General features: G+C 41.9%; 1 protein-coding gene across 2 annotated transcripts in view; it reads right to left on the minus strand.

The window, feature by feature from the left end:
* LOC106562882 (LIM domain transcription factor LMO4.1) overlaps positions 1–24,502 on the minus strand; it is a 34,444-nt gene extending 9,942 nt beyond the window's left edge. The window contains exons 1-3 of one of the 2 annotated variants that reach the window (XM_014127954.3): positions 24,125–24,502; positions 21,524–21,670; positions 8,620–8,862 (exon numbers count right to left, since the gene is read on the minus strand). In XM_014127954.3, coding sequence (XP_013983429.1) covers positions 8,620–8,855 — 236 coding nt within the window. In that variant the 5' untranslated portion in view covers positions 8,856–8,862; positions 21,524–21,670; positions 24,125–24,502. The remainder of the gene's footprint in view (positions 1–8,619; positions 8,863–21,523; positions 21,671–24,124) is intronic. The other variant, XM_014127953.3, reaches the window with a different exon arrangement.
* Between the last annotated feature and the right edge of the window lie 1,704 nt (positions 24,503–26,206).

Consider the following 26,206-nt stretch of genomic DNA (forward strand, 5'->3'; position numbering starts at 1 on the left):
CAGCCAGCCTCTCTGCCCCCCCCCCCCCCCCCCCCCCCCCCCCCCACACACACACACACACACACACACACACACACACACACACACACACACACACACCACACACACCACACACACACACACACACACCAGAATTTTGACTTCGATACCAATACCAGGTTTAGTATCATGATACTCAATACCAAAATGATACCACGGCAAAAATAAATTTATTGAAAAGAACTGATTTTTCATTATCAAAATGAAATGGTTTGTATAAAAAAAATATTGGATGTTCTAAGTCCACAACAACAGTTAAACCACATGTGATGGAGTTTGCAAAACAAAATGGCCACTGGATTGATGCAAATTCTGCCAGGTAGGCATAACTACAAAGTAGCCTAACTTTTAATTGAGAAGGCATTTGTGAAAGCCTTCCATCTACAGAAAAAATTAAATAAAAAAAAAAGTATGAAATTGTATGCATTCACTACTGTAAGTCGCTCTGGATAAGAGCGTCTGCTAAATGACTAAAATGTAAATGAAATGTCTAAAGATGCTTAGCCTATCATTAGCATTGCTAACGGCTACACAAGTTGGTAGACATACACGTGCCACGCGCACACAGACGGGCATTTCTGTGCTGTTGCCTCTTCAGAAGGTTTGAGGGAATACGAATCACTGATGCATTCCGTTTATGTCTCATGATAAACTTGGGCAAATTAACTAATTAGGTGTGCACGCAAAGCAATGCCCAACTCTCGCTTTCTTACTTACTCACTCATTATTATTTTATTTCTTTGGTTAGCTCTAGCGCTTAATCAACTAAAGTGACAGTATTAACACTAAACCAACTTAAATATATGCAGACTTCCCCAACTGCTTGAGAAAATATTTGATATTATTTATACTACAAAACAATTTAAAATGAGCTCCCAATCCATTTCAATGGCAATACAAGTCCCATAGACTGGGGAGCATTTGGAAATTTGGGCATGCATCTCCTCCACCATTTAAGCTACAGTATCAACACCAAACCGACGTTGAGACTGACGCAACTTAGATTGCATTCATATTTTACATACATTTTTGATTAGAACCATTTAAACATTTGCCTAACTTAACATGGGTTTCAATTAGTAATTAAATTAATAAGATGGCGCCGGAGCAGAAGGCAGGCGCTTTACGTGCCCCCATCCGATTGTGTTTTTTTGTTCATTTTTCCTGCGTTGTTTGTAACTTATTTTTTACTATTTTTGTACATAATGTTGCCGCTACCGTCTCTTATGACCGAAAATAACTTCTAGACATCAGGACTGCGATTACTCACCATGGACTAGCAGAATCCTTTTTCTTCTTTCACGATATACGGCTCCCTCGGGAACAGGCCCCGACCCCAGTGATCTGCGTGAAGAGGAGGTGGCGAAAGAGAGACCGGAGGGCAGGCTGCCTTCTGAGGAGTAGGAGGCGATCGAATAAACCCCCACTCCCCTCAATTCTGCTCGCAAAAACATGCAATCTTTGGACAATAAAATGGACGAGCTATTGGGAAGATTAAACTAGCAACGGGACATTAAAAACTGTAACATCTTATGCTTCACAAAGTCGTGGCTGAACGACGACAATATCAACATACAGCTGGCTGGTTATAAGATGTACCGGCAGGATAGAACAGCGGCGTCTGCTAAGACAAGGGGCGGCGGTCTATGCATTTTTGTAAACAGCTGGTGCACGATATCTAAGGAAGTCTCGAGCCATTGCTCTCCTGAGGTAGAGTTTCTCATGATAAGCTGTAGACCACACTACCTACAGAGAGTTAATCTATATTCTTTGTAGCTGTTGACATACCACCACAGACTGAGGCTGGCACCAAGATGGCAATGAATGAGCTGTATTCCACCATAACCAAACTAGAAAAACGCTCACCCAGAGGCGGCGCTCCTAGTAGCTGTCGTCACTGGCTTTATCAATAAGTGCGTCGATGACTTCGTCCCCACACTGACCGTACGTACATACCCCATGGAAACCATGGATTACAGGCAGCATCCACACTGAGCTAAAGGCTAGAGCTGCCGCTTTCAAGGAGCAGGACTCTAACACAGAAGCTTATAAGAAATCCCGCTATGCCCTCTGACGAACCATCAAAAAGGAAAACGTTAATACAGGACTAAGATCGAATCGTACTACACCAGCTCTGACACTCGTCGGATGTGGCAGGGCTTGCAAACCATTACAGACTACAAAGGGAAGCATAGCCCGAGAGCTGCCCAATGACACGAGCCTACCAGATGAGCTAAACTACTTCTATGCTCGCTTCAAGGCAAATAACACTGAAACATGCATGAGATCACCAGCTGTACCAGAAGACTGTGTGATCTCGCTCTCCGCAGCCGATGTGAGTAAGACCTTTAGACAGGTCAACATTCAGAAGGCCGCAGGGCCAGATGGATTACCAGGACGTGTACTCAAAGCATGTGCTGACCAACTAGCAAGTGTCTTCACTGACATTTTCAACCGCTCCCTGTCCGAGTCTGTAATACCAACATGTTTTAAGCAGACCACCATAGTGCATGTGCCCAAGAACACTAAGGTAACCTGCCTAAATCACTACCGACCCGTTGCACTCACGTCTGCAGCCATGAAGTGATTTGAAAGGCTGGTCATGGCTCACATCAACACCCTCATCCCAGAAACCCTAGATCCACTCCAATTTGCATACCGCCCCAACAGATCCACAGATGATGCAGTCTTATTAGAGGTCGACCGATTATGATTTTTCAACGCCGATACCGATTATTGGAGGACCAAAAACCGATACCAATTAAATCGGCCGATTGTTATATATATACTGCTCAAAAAAATAAAGGGAACACTTAATCAACACATCCTAGATCTGAATGAAATAAATAATCTTATTAAATACTTTTTTCTTTACATAGTTGAATGTGCTGACAACAAAATCACAAAAATAATCAATGGAAATCCAATTTATCAACCCATGGAGGTCTGGATTTGGAGTCACACTCAAAATTAAAGTGGAAAACCACACTACAGGCTGATCCAACTTTGATGTAATGTCCTTAAAACAAGTCAAAATGAGGCTCAGTAGTGTGTGTGGCCTCCATGTGCCTGTATGACCTTCCTACAACGCCTGGGCATGCTCCTGATGAGGTGGCGGATGGTCACCTGAGGGATCTCCTCCCAGACCTGGACTAAAGCATCCGCCAACTCCTGGACAGTCTGTGGTGTAACGTGGCGTTGGTGGATGGAGCGAGACATGATGTCCCAGATGTGCTCAATTGGATTCAGGTCTGGGGAACGGGCGGGCCAGTCCATAGCATCAATGCCTTCCTCTCGCAGGAAGTGCTGACACACTCCAGCCACATGAGGTCTAGCATTGTCTTGCATTAGGAGGAACCCAGGGCCAACCGCACCAGCATATGGTCTCACAAGGGGTCTGAGGATCTCATCTCGGTACCTAATGGCAGTCAGGCTACCTCTGGCGAGCACATGGAGGGCTGTGCGGCCCCCCAAAGAAATGCCACCCCACACCATGACTGGAGGATGTTGCAGGCAGCAGAACGTTCTCCACGGCGTCTCCAGACTCTGTCACGTCTGTCACGTGCTCAGTGTGAACCTGCTTTCATCTGTGAAGACCACAGGGCGGCAGTGGCGAATTTGCCAATCTTGGTGTTCTCTTGCAAATGCCAAACGTCCTGCACGGTGTTGGGCTGTAAGCACAACCCCCACCTGTGGACGTCGGGCCCTCATACCACCCTCATGGAGTCTGTTTCTGACCGTTTGAGCAGACACATGCACATTTGTGGCCTGCTGGAGGTCATTTTGCATGGCTCTGGCAGTGCTTCTCCTGCTCCTCCTTGCACAAAGGCGGAGGTAGCGGTCCTGCTGCTGGGTTGTTGCCCTCCTACGGCCTCCTCCACGTCTCCTGATGTACTGGCCTGTCTCCTGGTAGCGCCTCCATGCTCTGGACACTACGCTGACAGACACAGCAAACCTTCTTGCCATAGCTCGCATTGATATGCCATCCTGGATGAGCTGCACTACCTGAGCCACTTGTGTGGGTTGTAGACTCCGTCTCATGCTACCACTAGAGTGAAAGCACCGCCAGCATTCAAAAGTGACCAAAACATCATCCAGGAAGCATAGGAACTGAGAAGTGGTTTGTGGTCCCCACCTGCAGAACCACTCCTTTATTGGGGGTGTCTTGCTAATTGCCTATAATTTCCACCTGTTGTCTATTCCATTTCCACAACAGCATGTGAAATTTATTGTCAATCAGTTTTGCTTCCTAAGTGGACAGTTTGATTTCACAGAAGTGTGATTGACTTGGAGTTACATTGTGTTGTTTAAGTGTTCCCTTTATTTTTTGAGCAGTGTACATACATACATACATACATACATACATACATATATACATACATACATAGCTCTGAAGTGACAACGATACTGAAGAGTCTGCTTAGGTGACAAATACTCTCAACTGTTTGAATAATAAAAATAGAGTTTAAGTTACCTGTGATGAATGATGAAAACAAAAACTGTAATTTCTATTTGCAGGAAATCCTATTTTAATAATGGGCATGGTAAGAATTGACTACCAAAGTGCGAGTCATAATTCCCATGACACCCTCTAGCAAAATCTGAAAAGCGGTTCCTTCATTTATTCCATAGGATATTTTTAGATTAACTTAAAATAAGGTCTGTGTTTGGTTTAGGCTTACACCACCTTGCCAATTTTATAACTGTGTAGATATCCATAGGATATCACTCTGATCAATATAAGCGAAGATCATTTTTTTTTGTCGAGTGGATTTATGAAAATATGTTGACAAACGTTACCTAGTGAGATTTACAAGGGTATCAAAACACCGAGGCGGTTTAAGCACAAAACACAGACCTTATTTGAAGTAGATCAAGACATTGTCTATGGAAGACATGAACGGTAAAATAACGAAGGAACCCCTTTCAAGTTCAGCCGCAAGTTATTACAGGAATTATGACGCGTCGACTATTTCTCTCTAAACCATATACCTTTGACTATTACGAGCCTGCTGCTGCCTACCACCGCTCAGTCAGACTGCTCTATCAAATATCAAATCATAGACTTAACTATAATATAATAAACTGACATTATATTATGGTCATTAATATGGTCAAATCCAGAAACTATCATCTCGAAAACATTATTCTTTCAGTGACATACGGAACCGTTCCGTATTTATCTAACGGGTGGCATCCATAAGTCTAAATATTCCTGTTACATCGCACAACCTACAATGTTATTTCATAGTTCCGTAAAATTCTGGCAAATTAGTTCGCAACGAGCCAGGTTCTGTATACCCTGATTCTGCGTGCAACGAACGCAAGAGAACTAACACAATTTCACCTGGTTAATATTGCCTGCTAACCTGGATTTCCTTTAGCTAAATATGCAGGTTTAAAAATATATACTTCTGTGTATTGATTTTAAGAAAGGCATTGATGTTTATGGTTAGGTACAGTCGTGCAACGATTGTGCTTTTTTTTCGCAAATGCGCTTTTGTTAAATCATCCCCATTTGGTGAAGTCTGATGTCTTTGTTAGGAAGAAATACTCTTCACAGTTCGCAACAAGCCAGGCGGCCCAAACTGCTGCATATACCCTGACTCTGTTTGCAAGAGAAGTGACACATTTTCCCTAGTTAAAAGAAATTCATGTTAGCAGGCAATATTAACTAAATATGCAGGTTTAAAAATATATACTTGTGTATTGATTTTAAGAAAGACATTGATGTTTATGGTTAGGTACACGTCAGAGCAAAGACAGTCCTTTTTCGCGAATGCGCACCACATCGATTATATGCAAAGCAGGACAGGCTAGATAAACTAGTAATATCATCAACCATGTGTAGTTAACTAGTGTTTATGATTGATTGATTGTTTTTTTATAAGATAAGTTTAATGCTAGCTAGCAACTTACCTTGGCAACGTAAAGCAGGTGGTTAGAGCGTTGGGCTAGTTAACGTAAGGTTGCATCCCCAAGCTGACAAGGTAAAAATCTGTCGTTCTGCCCCTGAACAAGGCAGTTAACCCACCGTTCCTAGGCCGTCATTGAAAATAGGAATGTGTTCTTTAACTGACTTGCCTAGTTAAATAAAGGTAAAAAAAAAAAAAAAAGGCAAATAGGTGGCCAAAAATACCGATTGTTATGATCCGATTAATCGGCCATTCCGATTAATCGGTCAACCTCAAGTCTCTATTGCACTCCACACTGCCCTTTCCCACCTGGACAAAAGGAACACCTACGTGAGAATGCTATTCATTGACTACAGCTCAGCGTTCAACACCATAGCGCCCTCAAAGCTCATCAATAAGCAAATGACCCTGGGACTAAACACCTCCCTCTGCAACTGGATACTGGACTTCCTGACGGGCCACCCCCAGGTGGTAAGGGTAGGTAACACATCCGCCACGCTGATCCCTGACCCCTCAAGGGTGCGTGCTCAGCCCCCTCCTGTACTCCCTGTTCACTCATGACTGCATGGCCAGGCACGACTCCAACACAATCAATAAATTTGAAGATGACAACAGTGGGAGGCCTGATCACCGACAACAAAGAGACAGCCTATAGGGAGTAGGTCAAAGACCTGGCTCTGTGGTGCCAGGACAACAACCTCTCCCTCAAAGTGATCAAGACAAAGGAGATGATTGTGGACTACAGGAAAGGACCGAGCACGCCCCCATTCTCATCGATAGGGCTGCAGTGGAGAAGGTTGAGAGCTTCAAGTTCCTTGGTGACCACATCACCAACAAACTAACATGGTCCAAGCACACCAAGACAGTCGTGAAGAGGGCACGACAAAACCTATTCCCCCTCAGAAGACTGAAAAGTTTTGGCATGGGTCCTCAGATCCTCAAAAGGTTCTACAGCTGCACCATTGAGAGCATCCTGACTGGTTGCATCACTGCCTGGTATGGCAACTGCTCGGCCTCCGACTGCAAGGCACTACAGAGGGTAATGCGAATGGCCCAGTACATCACTGGGGCCAAGATTCCTGCCATCCAGGACCTCTATACAAGGCGGTGACAGAGGAAGGCCCTGAAAATTGTCAAAGACTCCAGCCACCCTAGTCAGACTGTTCTCTCAGCTACCACACGGCAAGCGGTACCAGAGCACCAAGTCTAGGTCCAAGAGACTTCTAAACAGCTTCTACCCCCAAGCCATAAGACTCCTGAACATCCAGTCAAATGGCTACCCAGATTATTCACATTGCCCCTCCCTTCACCACTGCCACTCTCTATTGTCATCTATGCATAGTCACTTTAATTCACCCGACCTACATGTACGTACCACCTCAACTAACTGGTGCCCCCGCACATTGACTCTGTATCGGCACCCCCTGTATATATTGTTATTTTTTACTGCTCCCCTTTAATTACTTGTTACTTTAAATGTCTTATTCTTATCCGTATTTTTTTAAACTGCACTGTCGGTTAGGGGCTCGTAAGTAAGCATTTCACTGTAAGGTGAAATGTTGTACCTGTTGTATTCTGCACATGTGACTAATACAATTGGAATTGATTTGAATTAGAACCACAGTAATATAATGGTAGCTATTTAAAATAATCCTTGGCCAATTAAGCCTATATAAATTTGCATCAAAACAACTTTCACATGTTCAGGCTATCCTATCAATCAATGGATCCTTCACAAGCTAGCATGCACACCACATTTTCTTCAGGAAATGTACTATTCTAATTAGTTCAATAGATTTAGCTGATTTCCAAACGTGAGACACATTTGATAGAAGTACAAACCGTCTCATGTAGTATTGAAAAAGTACATACGTTTCAGTGTACCAGGCAACACACACACACACACACACGATTTGGCAAGAAATTAAGTCAAATCGAGTAGGAGCAATGCAGTGGTGATGGAATTGGCTAATGTCTATTCCCGGTTTCCTCTCACCTTACGCAACTCCTTAAGGTTTTGTCATCAAACGTCTAAAAAGTAGTGAGACAGTTGGTTATGTCTTGAAAGGTTAGAGAGTTGCTGTTAAAAATACATTGCTCCCCCGGCCCCACACACAACCCTGGTGTGTGCCTATACCCCTTCCGTAACACCCTCCTGTCGCTCTTATCCTGCCATACCAGTTTGCATTCACACACGAACACCTGGTGCCTTTATGTGTGCGCAGACAAATTACTCCATTCTTCCACCTGTTTCAGAGCTGTCTGTGCTTGTTTGGACAAACATTAAGACTCATCACACGTGATCAGTTGTGGAAAGTGGATTTCTGTGGAACTTTCACTATTAACTTTTAATTTCCATTTTCATTGTCCATGTCAAAAATGGTTGATGTTAGCTAAAACATCTGAGACCGTCAACCTACAAACTAAAGTCATTGCAGACTGCTGTATAACATAGTCAAATAATTTCCCCCACGTAATTCCGCTTTCCCCATATCTATGTCACCAAGGTAGGGTTGATTGTAATCAAATCTCTTTCCTTTAACTGCATGACCAAAATGGAGGCAGACACTACACCTGGCCTACCAGAGGTGAAGCTATTACCGTGTTGCATCCAATCCCCACCCCAGTCCTTTCTGATTTGAATGCTGCATCCCCTGATGCTCACCTGATGTAGTCGTTCTTGCAGAGGATCATGCCCCCTTTGCTGTAGCAGGTGGTGCCGATCTCACCCAGCTGGGCGTGGCAGCAGGAGCACTTGAGGCAGCGTGTGTGCCAGTAGCGCTCCATGGAGAAGAGCAGGAAGCGGTCGGCGATGCGCCTGCCGCAGCCCGCGCAGGACCTGCCTGACGAGCCGCCGCATGTCACTGCCACGGCTGATGTCTCCACCCGGCTGTTCACCATGGCTGGCCTGGAGAGAAGGGAGGGGGCGATATAAGATTGGTAAAAACAAGGGTGGGTGAATGGAGAAGTGTCTATTCTGCACCACAATTGAGCTTAATATGGACAGACGTTTAAGGACCCGCGAAATAAAGCCTACAACACACCTGTCATTAATAGTCAAGGCAATAATACGACCACTAACATAAACCCATCGTGAATCTTTACTTCAACTATGAGTATTTGGTTGATGCTTCTACCATGTGAAGGAGACTCTATTCCATAAACCACCAGAACATTCAAAAAATGTAGCTTCCTTGGGAGCGTTCACAAGAGCTGCTTCTCAATCATCCCTGTTATCAGGGTCTTCCTAAATAAATCCTTGCCATACATTACACACACCTGGAACGTGTGTGGCTAGGAGAGAGAAGCCTCAAAGACAGGAGAGGCCTCTGATTCCCAAATGTGAGTCTTGGCACCGTAACCAATCGGTTGGCTCAGGGTCTCCCTGGCAAAGAGCTTAGCCCTATTTATTTAAGGAATATGGGGGGGGGGGGGGGGGGGCAGTTCCCTGAAAAAACATGCGCCTTTGAATTGACTGGCATCCTAGAAAGCAGTTGTCCCACGACAACCTCCACACAAACCTCTTCATTGACACTTCAAAATAAGTCCCAGAGGAGAAGTCTTTGATGTTGCAGAGTGCTGATTACTGAATGTTGTTGGGTGTTTGTTGGGTTGCATTGCAGAGTGGAGCTGTGTAGACTACAGTCGACAAAGGGGTTGGTTTTTCAAAAAGGTTTTCACTAGGGTTACAATGTAGAAAATAGTAAAAATTCCTCTGTCCAGTGTCTGTGTTCTTTTGCCCATCTTAATATTACATTTTTATTGGCCAGTCTGAGATATGGCTATTTCTTGGCAACTCTGCGTAGAAGGCCAGCATCCCGGTGTCGCCTGTTCACTGTTGACGTTGAGACTGGTGTTTTGCAGGTACTATGTTATGAAGCTACCAGTTGAGAACTTGAGGCGTCTGTTCCTCAAACTAGACACTAATGCACTTCTAGACACCTCCCACTCCTCTTTCTGTTCTGGTCAGAGACAGTTTGCGCTGTTCTGTGAAGGGAGTAGTACGCAGCGTTGTACGAGATCTTCAGTTTCTTGGCAATTTCTCGCATGGAATAGGCATCATGTCTCAGAAAAAGAATAGACTGACGAGTTTCAGAAGAAAGTAATTTACAACATTAACAATGTCTACCCTGTATTTCTGATCAATTTTATTTTAAAATGGACAAATAATGTGCTTTTCTTTAAAAAACAAGAACATTTAACTGACCCCAAACTTTTGAACAGTAGTGTATAGAGTTGAAGTCGGCAGTTTACATACACCTTAGCCAAATACATTTAAACTCAGTTTTTCACAATTCCTGACATTTAATCCTAGTAAGAATTCCCTGTCTTAGGTCAGGTAGGATCACCACTATTTTAAGAATGTGAAATGTCAGAATAATAGTAGAGAATTATTTATTTCAACTTTTATTTTCCATCACATTCCCAGTGGGTCAGAAGTTTACATACACTCAATTAGTCTTTGGTAGCATTGCCTTTAAATTGTTTAACTTGGGTCAAACGTTTCAAGTAGCCTTCCACAAGCTCCCCACAATAAGTTGGGTGAATTTTGGCCCATTCCTCCTGACAGAGCTGGTGTAACTGAGTCAGGTTTGTAGGCCTCCATGCTCGCACACGCTTTTTCAGTTCTGCCCACAAATGTTCTATAGGACTGAGCTCAGGGCATTGTGATGGCCACTCCAACACCTTGACTTTGTTGTCCTTAAGCAATTTTGACACAACTTTGGAAGTATGCTTGGGGTCATTGTCCATTTGAAAGAACCATTTGCGACCAAGCTTTAGCTTCCTGACTGATGTCTTGAGATGTTGCTTCAATATATCCACATAATTTTACTACCTCATGATGCCATCTATTTTGTGAAGTGCACCAGTCTCTCCTGCAGCAAAGCACCCCCACAACATAATGCTGCCACCCCCGAGCTTCGCGGTTGAGATGGTGTTCTTCGGCTTGCAAGCCTCCCCCTTTTTCCTCCAAATATAACGATGGTCAATATCGCCAAACAGTTCTATTTTTGTTTCATCAGACCAGAGGACATTTCTCCAAAAAGTACAATCTTTGTCCCCATGTGCAGTTGCAAACCGTAGTCTGGCTTTTTTATGGCGGTTTTGGAGCATTGGCTTCTTCCTTGCTGAGCGGCCTTTCAGGTTATGTCGATATAGGTCTCGTTTTACTGTGGATATAGATACTTGGAACCCATTTCCTCCAGCATCTTCACAAGGTCCTTTGATGTTGTTCTGGGATTGATTTGCATTTTTCGCACCAAAGTACGTTCATCTCTAGGAGACAGAACACGTCTCCTTCCTAAGCGGTATGACGGCTGTGTGGTCCCATGGTGTTTATACTTGCGTACTATTTTTTCTACAGATGAACGTGGTACCTTCAGGCATTTGGAAATTGCTCCCAAGGATGAACCAGACTTGTGGAGGTCTACATTTTTTTTAATTTTCCCATGATGTCAAGCAAAGGGGCACTGAGTTTGAAGGTAGGCCTTGAAATACATCCACAGGTACACCTCCAACTGACTCAAATTATGTCAATTAGCCTATGAGAAGCTTTTAAAGCCATGACATCATTTTCTGGAATTTTCCAAGCTGTTGAAAGGCACAGTCAACTTAGTGTATGTAAACTTCTGACCCACCGGAATTGTGATACAGTGAGTTAAGTGAAATAAAATATCTAAACAATTGTTGGAAAAATTACTTGTGTCATGCACAAAGTAGACATCCTAACAGACTTGCCAAAACTATAGTTTTAAAGACGCCAACCTAAGTGTACGTAAACTTCTAACTTCAACTGTATATAACGTAGGTACTTGACGTAATGATGCAACACAGCATTCCTAACCTAGCCCACCATGTCTGCTGTGTGGTTCGAGCAGTCATTTGAAAGAGCAAGAACATTTCAGAGAGACAACTGAAATGGTGAAACCCATTAAAAACGCCAAGATAATGGGATTCATTGTCCTTGACAATCAACCATTTTCTGACGTGGGTGATGTTGGCTTTCGCCGACTGGTCGAGCACCGGTACACGTTGCCCTATCGGAGTTACACAATAATAGCGTCACAACATACTATGGAACGCTGTTTGGGTCTTTGCGTGTCAAAGAAAATGTAGGTCAAATACCACTATTTGACGAGTCCAATTACACCATTTTACACGTTAAATAAGCTTTTAATTTGACATGTAAAATAAGTTATATTATAGAACCGTGTGTGTTCTGAATTTGCACGTGCAAGCTAAGCGCCACCACTATCAGTAGCACTGTCAAAGCTGTACAAAATAAGTCTGCAAACACCGGCCACGAACTATGCGTTTACACTACCATGTTGAACAAATGCTTTATTACCGACCGCAACTTCTGTTGTACCTAGCTAGCACCAATACAACCAGACTGAAAACAATAACCAGTAGAAACTGCATTTTCGTTATTCTTAGCAATGATTTAGGAATCCTTGTGAGTAAGTTTTAGCTAGGTAGCCACTTGTTGTTCACCTATTGAAATTGAACTTCAGTTCATGAAAATAAATAGCTAGCCACCTACTTAACCCTGTTGCCCAAAGCTAACGTTATAAGCAGACAGCTAGTGAGGCTCGACCGGACCGGGTTGTGTGTGAAGCCAGCCACAATAGTAGAATTTGCGGTTTGCCTTCAAAATAAAAGTACCTATTTGAAAGTGATGCAGAAGGTTACAATTGGTGGAATCATGCCGTATTTCGACTAGATCATGTTAAACAAGGTTGGAATGTGAATCAATAAAATGGGGTTTCAGTCTACGGTGACACCCACAGAACACAACTGTGAAGAGCTTATTGTGTGTATTGACATTCATATTGCACTGTACAGCTTTACCTAAGGATTGAGGATCAATGAAATGGGCTATCAGTCTACTCAATACCCAATACATTTTTTCCCCAACGTCCTCCTCAGTTATCAGACTCGTAAACATCCATACAGTATTGTTTTTCCTCGAGAATAGTGTTCAATACACATAGGTTGACAATCAATGTGACTCAATTCACAGTTGTTTCAGAGTCCCGCAATAAGAGCTACGATGCTAATGTTCTCTGGGTGTCACTGAGTAGACTGATACCCCATGTCATTGATCCACAATCAATAGGTAAGGCTGTACAGTGAAATAAGTATGCCCTCAATGCAATTGATGGTGCGAGCTGTCCAAGCCTCCTGGCCACCTCCAATCAAAACATCACATATTTTTAGGCGGATAAAACCATGATTTGGTCAAACAGTAAAGTGCATTATTCCTGTAATGATAGTGTCCTCTCTTCCGCAGTTTCATAGTGTATTGACATATCAATAAGGTTTTGCGAGTGCACTAGGCCTCATTGGGTCATATTGAACTAGGTAGGAAGTCAATTAAATGTATTGAAATCAATAGAAAATTAATTAAATTTGCCCAAGTTTATAATGAAGACATGAACAGAATACATCAAGTAAAATTGTGTCACAGGCGCCGAAAACAAAAGGTTACCTTACCGTGAAATGCTTACTTATAAGCCCTTAACCAACAATGCAGTTCAAGAAATATTTAAGAAAATATTTAAGAAGAAAAAAATAACGGTGCTATATACAGGGGGTACCGGTACCAAGTCAATGTGCGGGGGTATAGGTAAGTCGAGGTAATTTCTACATGTAGGTAGGGGTAAAGTAACTATACATAGATAATAAACAGCGAGTAGCAGCAGTGTAAAAAAAAAAGGGTGGGGGGTGTAAATAGTCTGGGTGGCCATTTCATTAATTGTTCAGCAGTCTTATGGCTTGTGGGTAGAAGCTGTTAAGGAGCCATTTAGACCTAGACTTGGCACTCTGGTACCGTTTGCAGTGCGGTAGCAGAGAGAACAGTCTATGACTTGGGTGACTGGAGTCTTTGACAATTTTTTGAGCCTTCCTCTGACACCGCCTAGTATATAGGTCCTGGATGGCAGGAAGCTTGGCCCCAGTGACGTACTGGGGCCATATGCACTACCCTCTGTTAGAGGTCGACCGATTATGATTTTTCAACGCCTATACCGATTATCGGGGACCAAAAAAAGCCGATACCGATTAAAGCGGCCAATTTTTATTTATTTATAATAATGACAATTACAACAATACTGAATTAACACTTATTTTAACTTAATATAATACATCAATACAATCAATTTAGCCTCAAATAAATAATGAAACATGTTCAATTTGGTTTAAATAATGCAAAAACAAAGTGTTGGAGAAGAAAGTAAAAGTGCAATATGTGCCATGTAAGAAAGCTAACGTTTAAGTGCCTTGCTCAGAACATGGGAACATATGAAAGCTGGTGGTTCCTTTTAACATGAGTCTTCAATATTCCCAGGTAAGATGTTTTAGGTTGTAGTTATTATAGGAATTATAGGGCTATTTCTCTCTATACGATTTGTATTTCATATGCCTTTGACGATTGGATGTTCTTATAGGCACTTTAGTATTGCCAGTGTAACAGTATAGCTTCCGTCCCTCTCCTCGCTCCTACCTGGGCTCAAACCAGGAACACATCGACAACAGCCACCCTCAAAGCAGCATTACCCACGCAGAGCAAGGGGAACAACTACTCCAAGTCTCAGAGCGAGTGACGTTTGAAACGCTATTAGCGCGCACCCGCTAACTAGCTAGCCATTTCACATCGGTTACACCAGCCTAATTTTGGGAGTTGATAGGCTTGAAGTCATAAACAGCGCAATGAAGAGCTGCTGGCAAAACGCACGAAAGTTCTGTTTGAATGAATGCTTACGAGCCTGCTGGTGCCTACCACCGCTCAATCAAATCATAGACTTATTTCTGTGTGTTTATTATAATTACGAGCCTTAGGTCATTAATATTGTCGAATCCGGAAACTATCATCTCAAAAACAAAACGTTTTTTTCTTTCAGTGAAATACGGAACCGTTCCGTGTTTTATCTAACGGGTGGCATCCCTAAGTCTAAATATTACTGTTACATTGCACAACCTTCAATGTTATGTCATAATTATGTAAAATTCTGGCAAATTAGTTCGCACGAGCCAGGCGGCCCAAACTGTTGCATATACCCTGACACTGCGTGCAATGAACGCTTGAGATGTGACACAATTTCATGTCAGCAGGCAATATTAACTAAATATGCAGGTTTAAAAATATATACTTGTGTATTGCTTTTAAAGAAAGGCATTGATGTTTATGTACAATGGTGCAACGACAGTGCTTTTTTCGCAAATGCGCTTGTTAACCTGTTATGGCTAGGGGGCAGTATTTTCACGGCTGGATAAAAAAAACATACCCGATTTAATCTGGTTACTACTCCTGCCCAGTAACTGGAATATGCATATAATTATTGGCTTTGGATAGAAAACACCCTAAAGTTTCTAAAACTGTTTGAATGGTGTCTGTGAGTATAACAGAACTCATATGGCAGGCAGAAACCTGAGAAGATTTCATGCAGGAAGTGGCCTGTCTGACAAGGTGTCGTTCTTCTTGTCTCTGTTTATTGAAGAGTGAGGATCTTAGCTGTCCCGTGACACTTCCTACGGCTGCCATAGGCTCTCAGAAGGCGGCAAACCGCTGAATCATGGCTTTGCAGGCTCTGGCTGAAACAAAGTAGCGCGTTTGGGTAGTGGCTGGTTACAGTACTGTGAGACTCAGGCGCGTGCCCGCGTCGACCGAAAGCTTTGTTTTCTTTCCTCTGTTTAGCTAAATGGACATTCCCGGTCGGAATATTATCGCTTTTTTACGAGAAAAATGGCATAAAAATTGATTTTAAACAGCGGTTGACATGCTTCGAAGTACGGTAATGGAATATTTAGATTTTTTTTGTCACGAATTGCGCCATGCGCGCGACCCTGATTTACCATTTCGGATAGTGTCTGGGACGCACGAACAAAACGCCGCTATTCGGATATAACGATGGATTATTTTGGACCAAACCAACATTTGTTATTGAAGTAGCAGTCCTGGGAGTGCATTCTGACGAAGACAACAAAAGGTAATCAAACTTTTGTAATAGTAAATCTGATATTGGTGAGTGCTAAACTTGCCGGGTGTCTAAATAGCTAGTCCGTGATGGCTGGGCTATGTACTTAGAATATTGCAAAATGTGCTTTCACCAAAAAGCTATTTTAAAATCGGACATCGAGTGCATAGAGGAGTTCTGTATCTATAATTCTTAAAATAATTGTTATGCTTTTTGTGAACGTTTATCGTGAGTAATTTAGTAAATTGTTAGCAAATTCCCCGGAAGTTTGTGGGGGGTATGCTAGTTCTGAACATCACATGCTAATGTAAAAAGCTGTTTTTTGATATAAATATGAACTTGATTGAACAAAACATGCATGTATTGTATAACATAATGTCCTAGGTGTGTCATCTGATGAAGATCATCAAAGGTTAGTGCTGCATTTAGCTGTCTTCTGGGTTAACCTCTTGCATCTAGATGTTCCGCTAGCGGAACGCCTCGCCAATATCCAATGATAGGGCGTGGCGCGAATTACAAATTCCTCAAAAATACAACAACTTCAATTTTTCAAACATATGACTATTTTACACCATTTTAAAAGACAAGACTCTCCATTATCTAACCACATTGTCCGATTTCAAAAAGGCTTTACAACGAAAGCAAAACATTAGATTATGTCAGTAGAGTACTCAGCCAGAAATAATCCCACACCCATTTTTCAAGCTAGCATATAATGTCACAAAAACCAAAACCACAGCTAAATGCAGCACTAACCTTTGATGATCTTCATCAGATGAGACTCCTAGGACATTATGTTATACAATACATGCATGTTTTGTTCAATCAAGTTCATATTTATATCAAAAACCAGCTTTTTACATTAGCATGTGACGTTCAGAACTAGCATACCCACCGAAAACTTCCGGTGAATTTACTAAATTACTCACAATAAACGTTCACAAAAAACATAAATTAATTTAAGAATTATAGATACAGAACTCCTTTATGCAATCGCGGTGTCCGATTTTAAAATAGCTTTTCGGTGAAAGCTATTTTAGCCGGCCATCACAGGCTAGCTATTTTGACACCCACCAAGTTTGGCACTCACTCAAAATATTCCATTACTGTAATTCTAAGCATGTCAAACGCTGTTTAAAATTAATTTTTATGCGATTTTTCTCGTAAAATAGCGATAATATTCTGACCGGGAGACGTTGTTTTCGTTCAAAGACTGAAAGAAGAAAATGGTGTCTTCATGTGCACGCGCGCCCAGTCTCATTGTTCTCAGATCGACCACTATCCAAATCCCCTACTGTTTTTCACCCAGGGACTGCAGAGTCATCATTCCTCGTTCTGGCGCCTTCTGAGAGCCTATGGGAGCCTTAGAAAATGTCACGTTACAGCAGAGATCCTCTGTTTTCGATAAAGAGGCTGTAGAAGGCCAAGAAATGGTCAGAGAGGGCACTTCCTGTATAGAATCTTCTCAGGTTTTGGCCTGCCATATGAGTTCTGTTATACTCACAGACACCATTCAAACAGTTTTAGAAACTTTAGGGTGTTATCTATCCAAATCAAACAATTATATGCATATTCTAGTTTCTGGGCAGGAGTAATAACCAGATTAAATCGGGTACGTTTTTTATCCGGCCGTAAATATACTGCCCCCTATCGTAAACAGGTTAACCTCTCGTGTAGGTGGGACACTACCGTCCCACCCACAGTTCACACTATTCAACAGCCAGTGAAAAATCAGAGCGCCAAATTCAAAACAACAAAATGTCATAATTCAAAGTTCTCAAACATTCGACTATTTTACACCATTTTAAAAAGGTACACTTTTCCCTAATGTAACCACATTGTCCGATTTCAAAAAGGCTTTACGGCGAAAGCATAAAGTTAGATTGTGTTAGGACAGGTACAACACAAGAAAAACCACATAGCCATTTTCCAAGCAGGAGAGGGGTCACAAATACCAGAACTTCAGCTAAAATTAAGCACTAACCTTTGACGATCTTCATCAGATGACACTCCTAAGACTCAATGTTAGACAATACATGTATGTTTTGTTCGATAAAGTTCATATTTATATCCAAAAACAGCATTTTACATTGGCACGTGATGTTCAGAAAATATTTTGCCTCCAATACTGCAGGTGAACCAGCACAACAATTTACAAAAATTCTCATCATAAACGTTGATAAAATATTAAACTGTTATTCAAAGAATTATAGATAACCATCTCCTTTATGCAACCGCTGTGACAGATTTCAAAAAAGCTTCACGGGGAAAGCACACTTTGCAATAATCTGAGTACGGCGCTCAGAAACATACACCAGGCAATACAGATACCCGCCATTTTGGAGTCATCTAAAATCATAAATAGCATTATAAATATTCACTTACCTTTGATGATCTTCATCAGAAGGCACTTCCAGGAATCCCAGGTCCACAATAAATGTTGTTTTGTTCGATAAAGTCCATAATTTATGTCCAAATACCTCCTTGTTGTTTGCGCGTTCAGTAAGCTACTCCAAATATAGGAAGTGCGCCCAAAATTTCACAATGAAAAGTCAAATAAAAGTTCTATTTACGTTTGTTGAAACATGTCAAATGTTGTATAGCATCAATCTTTAGGTCCTTTTTAACATAAAACTTCAATAATATTCCAACCGGACGATTCCAATGTCTTGAAAAATGTTTTGGAACACAGCTACCTCATCACGTGAATGCGCACCACAAAACTCATGTCATTTTCTGAGTCACCAACTTCCCGGCCTTCTTGTTCGCTCTCTGTTCACTGCAAAATCCTGAAACTAGGTTCTAAAGACTGTTGACATCTAGTGGAAGCCTAAGGAAGTGCAAAATGAACCCTAAGTCACTGTGTGTTAGATAGACAATGACTTGAAAAGACTACAAGCTCCAGATTTCCCACTTCCTGGTTGGATTTTTCTCAGGTTTTTGCCTGCTATATGACATAATATGACATCATTCAAACAGTTTTAGAAACTTCAGTGTGTTTTCTATCCAAATCTACTAATAATGTGCATATTCAAGTTCCTGAGTTGACTGTGCCTTTGGCCAATAGAACAGATGGTAAAGGCGGGTTACCCACTCGCTGACAAATTCTCACAAGGCACCCCGATCTCAGCCCCCTATATTTCTGTCTTTTCTTCATGCGAATGACTGGGATTTGTGCCTGGTCTCGGAATAGTAGTATATCCTTCGCGTCAGACTCATTAAAGAAAAAATATCTTTGTCCAGTTCGAGCTGATTAATCGCTATTCTGATATCCAGAATCTCTTTTCGGTCATAAGAGACGATAGCAGCAACATTATGTACAAAATAAGTAACAAACAATTTGAAAAAAAACACAATAGCACAGTTGGTTAGGAGACCGTAAAACAGCGGCCATCCCCTCCGGCGCCATTATCACAGATCAGTGATTCGTATTTCCTGCAACTTTCAGAAGAAGCAGCGACACGGGACAGCCCGTCTCATCGGTGTGTGTGCGATGCACTCATGTCTACCACTGTAGCCGTTCGCGATGCAAATGAGAACTGTCTTCTGATAGATGGACAATGTCTTTCGTAAAAACCATCTCATTAACTAGAAAATAGCTTGAGAGCAAACACCTGAAAAGGGGCTGGTGCCATCAAATGAAAAAGGTTAGTACAGGAAAACGTTAGTCTGCAGCACTGCAAATAAAAACATTTTAGCATTCCTTGCCGTACCTGCAACAAGTTGCGACAGCACAGCGAATGTATTTGAACAGCAAACGCAATCACACAAACTGAGACACACACCTGCAGAAATGTCCACCGTACACTAAGAGCCAAAATAACCTCGCAAAAAAGAAAACTAATCTCTTGAATGCAAATAAACATTTAATCATCTTTTGCAGCACAAGGCAAAATCTGAGACTGAGCCTGAGGGATGTTATCATCTTCAGAGGTGGAGATATTTCAATGCAGAGCAAGCCCCAACAATTACAGTTCAAGTCGCAAGTTTACATACACTTAGGTTGGAGTCATTAAACTCGTTTTTCAACCACTCCACAAATCTCTTGTTAACAAACTATAGTTTTGGAAAGTCAGTTAGGACATCTACTTTGCATGACAAGTAATTTTTACAACAATTGTTTACAGACTGATTATTTCACTGTATCACAATTCCAGTGGGTCAGAAGTTTACATTCACTGAGTTGACTGTGCCTTTAAACAGCTTTCCAGAAAATGATGTCATAGCTTTAGAAGCTTCTGATAGGCTAATTCACATCATTTGAGTCAATTGGATGTGTACCTGTGGATGTATTGCAAGGCCTACCTTCAAACTCAGTGCCTCTTTATAAGACCTCAGAAAAATAATTGTTGACCTCCACAAGTCTGGTTCATCCTTAGGAGCAATTTCCAAAAGCTTGAAGGTACCACGTTCATCTGTACAAACAATGGTATGCAAGTATAAACACCATGGGACCACGCAGTCATCAAACCGCTCAGGAAGGAGACGCGTTCTGTCTCCTAGAGATGAACGTACTTTGGATCGAAAGGTGCAAATCAATCTCAGAACAGCAGCAAAGGACCTTGTGAAGATCCTGGAGGAAACCGGTACAAAAGTATCTATATCCACAGTAAAACAAGTCCTATATCGACATAACCTGAAAGGCCGCTCAGTTAGGAAGACTATGGTTTACAACTGCACATGGGGACAAAGATTGTAACTTTTGGAGAAATGTCCTCTGGTCTGATGAAACAAAAATATAACTCACCATCCATTATGTAAAAATAGAACTGTTTGGCCATAATGACCATTGTTCTGTTTGAAGGAAAAAGGGGGAGGCTTGCAAGCCAAAGAACACCATCCCAACCGTGAAGCACGAGGGTGGCAGCATCATGTTGTGGGCGTGCTTTGCTGCAGGAGGGACTGGAGCACTTCACAAAATAGATGGCTTCATAAGGGAGGATAATTATGTGGATATATTGAAGCAACATCTCAAGACATCAGTCAGGAAGTTAAAGCTTGGTCGCAAATGGGTCTTCCAAATGGACAATTACCCCAAGCATACTTCCAAAGTTGTGGCAAAATGGCTTAAGGACAACAAAGTCAAGGTATTGGAATGGCCATCACAAAGCCCTGACCTCAATCCTGTAGAAAATTTGTGGGCAGAACTGAAAAAGCGTGTGCGAGCAAGGAGGCCTACCTCCTGACTCAGTTACACCAGCTCTGTCAGGTGGAATGGGCCAAAATTCACCCTACTTATTGTGGGAAGCTTGTGGAAGGCTACCCGAAACGTTTGACCCAAGATAAACAATTTAAAGGCAATGCTACCAAATACTAATTCAGTGTATGTAAACTTGAAAGAAATAGAAGCTGAAATACATGAAATCATTCTCTCTACTATTATTCTGACATTTCACATTATTAAAATAGAGTGGTGATCCTAACTGACCTAATACCAGGAATTTTGACTAGGATTAAATGTCAGGAATTGTGAAAAAACTGAGTTTTAATGTAATTGGCTAAGGTGAATGTAAACTTCCGACTTCAACTGTACATTAGCCTAAACAGGACTTAGACAAGCTCATCTCCCCACTGAACACACTAGACACCCACCTAGTTTGGAGGGCACAAGGACTTAGTGTTCCTTCTTATCACCTCCCAGCAGAACTTTGCAGAACTTCGTAATGCCAATCTGTAACCAGAGCCTATCGCTAAAAACAAGGTAGGGCATTTCTCCAGGTAAAGGAGCATCTTGGATTTCTAAATACAAAAAAGAGAAAATGGGTTTAGGAAAGTCTACGCAAGCGTACCAGACAGAGGAAAGAGTGGCACACACTAAAGGACAAAGTTTAGGGGGGGGGGGGGGGGGGGGGGGTGACAGAGTTATATTTGTTAAGATTAAAGTTTGAGTCTGCCTGGCACTCTGTCCTTGACTAGGCTACTTACACTCTTTCCTCTGATAAACTGGAGTCATTATCGAGAAATAAGCGTCTGTGGGCTCTGATTTGTAATAACCTTGGTCTCCGTTGCAGTGTTTCATGATAAATTAATTATCAAGCAAAACAAAAGGTTAGTGAGGAGAAGAGACAGCGCTGTTCCGCTCTAGTAATAGACTGATTAAAAACAGAGGCTAATGAGGAGGAACACAATACCGTGGCTGTCTGAGTACAGACTGAAGGATTGCATCTGGTTTCAGGTTGACAGAGCAAATAATAGTTCACTTGCCGATACACAATTGCATTTGGCTCTTCTTCATTGAATTATTCACTTGGGGAGAAATATACTGAACAAAAATATAAATGCAACATGTAAAGTGTAAAGTGTTGGTCCCATGTTTCATGAGCTGAAATAAAAGATCCCAGCAATGTTCCATATGCACAAAAAGCTTATTTCTCTAAATGTTGTGAACAAATATGTTTACATCCCTGTTAATGAGAATTTCTCCTTTGCTAAGAAAACCCATCCACCTGACATGTGTGTCATATCAAGAAGCTGATTAAACAGCATGATCATGACACAGGTGCACCTTGTACAATAAAAGGTCACTAAAATGTACAGTTTTGTCACAACACAATGATGTCTTAAGTTGAGGGAGCATGCAATTGGCATACTGACTGCAGGAACATCCACCAGAGCTATTGCCAGATAATTTAATGTTAATTTCTCTACCATAAAACACCTCCAATATAATTTTAGAGAAATTGGCAGTGCATCCAGTACATACCACGCCAGCCCAGGACCTCAACATCCAGCTTCTTCACCTGCGGGATTGTCTGAGACCAGCCACCAGGACAGCTGATGAAACTGAGGAGTATTTCTGTCTGTAATAAAGCCATTCTGATTGGCTGGGGCATGGCTGCGCCCCTGCCCATGTAACAGTGTAGATTCCGTCCCTCTCTTCGCCCCAACCTGGGCTCGAACCAGGGACCCTTGCACACAATAACTGACACCCCTTTTGTGGCGCGTTACCCATCGCGCCACAAAAGCCACGGCCCTTGCAACGCAAGGGGAAACCCTACTTCAGGTCTCAGAGCGAGTGACGTCACCGATTGAAACGCTATTAGCGCGCACCACCGCTAACTAACTAGCCATTTCACATCGGTTACACCCAGTCATGTGAAATCCATAGATTAGGGCCTAATTTATTTAAATTGACTGATTTCCTTATGAACTGTAACTCAGCAAAATCGTTGCATTTATATTTTTGTTCAGTATATATTGACGGGTTTCCTTAGAAGTGGGGAGCTGTCATGTTATCCATGTTCAATTTGATGCTCATCTCCCAAACATTGAATCTTCTTATATTGCAAAGCGTCTTTGGAGAAGCACCTACCTAGGTAGTATAGGCCTATATAACCTTATTTTCTCAACATATGGTGAGTACTAACTGTTTTATAAGACCACCAGGCATTTTGTAGGCTAAGGCATATTTGCCTTATCTTGTTTAAATTCAATTCATGTGCATCAACAAGTCCCATATATCAGTGGCTGAGTTCAAATTTCACATTTGACCAGTCACTTTGTAGAGACGTATTGCTCCCTCTGCCTTAGGTGCACCTACACTAATGAAAACCTGTCAAAACCCAACCCTTCAACTTAAATGAACAAATAATCCGCTCACACAAGCGAGGGGAAGTCGTTTGTAATTAAAAGCATGACTGTACCATTAACAGCCACTATAAATAGTACCAATAGCAGGCCTACAGTGAGCAGTGGTCAGGCCCGCTTGCCACCAAGGCAGATTAGCAATATAGCCTTCTCGTTTAATAATGCGCTCAAGGGCCATAACTACACCCATCCCTGCTTCATTAAAAAGGATCTCCTTTTTAATTATCATTACGGAGCACAACTTCACATTGTACAAGTGCTCTCTTGCAGCTGTGATGCAGTAATGACACCCACCCACCCAAGAACAGCATGGACGAACCGTTATGAGATGTGTGTTATGATGAGTGGTAAAAGTGAGTCATGTTCTCCACTTTCACCACCGGAAAGAGGGAAATGTAGAATCATGGACGAATAACTTACGCTCAAGAATCTGTCCGAACATGTCAGACAGGCTAGAAAAGGGGACCAACATGTTCTAATTATAGCCTTAAATGCATTACTATGTACATGTCTAACAGTCGTCTGAACCACAGGCTGCAACTTTGAACGATATTGGACTATGGTGTAAAAAAAAAAAAAAGTGGATAAATGTCATCCGGTGCTCACCTTTCCGTCGTGGTAGTTTATGTGAAGTCAAGGCGAAGAAATGATCACGATGGTGGCGCGTGTCACAACACGAGGCGTAAGCGAATTCAACCAATTCGTGGACTGCTGCAATGATCGGCTGTTGCCGTTCTCAACATGTAACAACTTCAAACAGTTGTTTAGTATTCCGTTTGGAGATCATGCAGACTAGTCCAGAAGTAGGCTAGGCTAAATCTGTTTCCTTACTTTATACTGTGTTGGCCGACTTCATGGATTTCAAATAGGCATGTGAACCATTAGGCTAAATATGTTGAATGAAGTATTTCTCATGTCAGACAGTCGAGCTCTGTTAATAGAATGTGATTCTTGTTCATGGCTATACACTGCTTTGTGATATGAAGGCGGAGCTACTCCTTAGTTCAAAGCCAACAGGGAACACAAATTGAAATCACTCCTCCTATGACGCGTTCGAGGTTCAGCCCCAGCAGCCATTGTACATCAAGGGGGTGTGTGGCGTTTGACAGAATGCTTCGAACACACCGACAGTGTCTTTACATTTTGGTACATCAGAATTACATTCATTTCCAATTAAACTCTGCGTTTGCCTTGCAGCATTGCTTTGCAGAGGCAGTTGCAGTGCATTCGGTGTGGTGCATACATTGGATTTATCGAACATATGCAAACTGTATGTGTAGACGGCTTGACAGAAATGGTAGCAGAAGGTGAATGTTGAACTGTTGTTGCATACATATCCAGATGATGCTGTACACTATTTTGCACAACTACACTGTCGGTGTGTTCATTGCATTTTGGTACACCAGAATTACATTCATTTCCAATGAAACGTTGTGTTTGCCTTGCAGCATTGCTTTGCAGAGGCAGTTGCTGTGTATTCGGTGTGGTGAATCAATTGGATTTATCAAATGTATGTGTAAATGTCTTGACAGAAATGTTAGCAGAAGGTGAATGTTGAACATTTGTTGCATACATATCCAGATAATGCGGCTTACTAATGACGCTGTCGGTGTAATCAAAGAGTTAGATGTCTGTTTAAGGAACTTTGGCTTATTTGTGGCTGTTTTAAATTGTCCACAATCACCACCACTGAGCAATGTTGAAAAAGCAATTAATTAATCCTTAAAGGGGAATTTCGCCCTAGGGTAATCTGGTCTTGTTTTCATCATGTCCATGGCATTTCTAGGTCAGTGAGATCTTTCACACATAATTGCCCAGGAGGTCTGGGATTCGCATGCCAAATGATACACCCTATGATAGTACCATGGTATTTTTTTTCATTTTACTGCCATGGTACATTTTTGTAAGGGGATGCATTGAATTCAGCAGGCGCTATCGACAGATCAGTTGGACAAAGTTGTGATGGGATACATTCTGCACATGCCACGGTCAGTGTGAACCGGAAAGACTTGACACAATGCTGGCCTAACAAGATGTACTGTAGCTACAAACAAAACTAACTGAAATGGTTCCAGTCTGCCGTGAAGCATTCATCCATGTACATGGGTAAGAGTCTAGCCACAGTTTCAGATATTACATGTTTCTAATTTTGTCAAAGTCATTTTCATTGCAAGTTAAAGCGTACTGATAGCTAGCTAGCGAGCGTCAGCTTGCTGGCTAACTGACTAACTTTACGTGTATGATCTATGTATAAATATTATTCGAATCAGAATCCATTTGCGTTGCTAGTTATAGCCTAATGTTACCTAGATAACATTGAACCTAGTTTTGTTAGCTTTATCTACCTGCAGCTTCATACTACAGCTATGACAATGTTTGTATTGGTATTAGTATGAGTTGGGATTATGCCAGTTCATTGTTTAGATAGCTAGCTAGCTACATGTCTAATCAAAAGACTCCACTTCACCAGATGATTACATGACCCATCAAGTTAACCAGGGGTGATTACGGCCATCTATTGTATTTCATGAAGATGTGTACATGTCTAGACAATAGTGATCCATCCACTTAGCTACATGTGGCTGGGGGGTGGTTATAAAATGTATTTCACATGACCCGTCAATTTATACAAGTGTATCTGGGAAAACTTTTGCTACTATGCAAGTAACCATTTCACTGTACCGTTTA

The sequence above is a fragment of the Salmo salar genome, chromosome 11 (assembly GCF_965601325.2).
Source record: "Salmo salar chromosome 11, fSalSal1, whole genome shotgun sequence".
In the NCBI taxonomy this organism is placed as follows: Eukaryota; Metazoa; Chordata; class Actinopteri; order Salmoniformes; family Salmonidae; genus Salmo; species Salmo salar.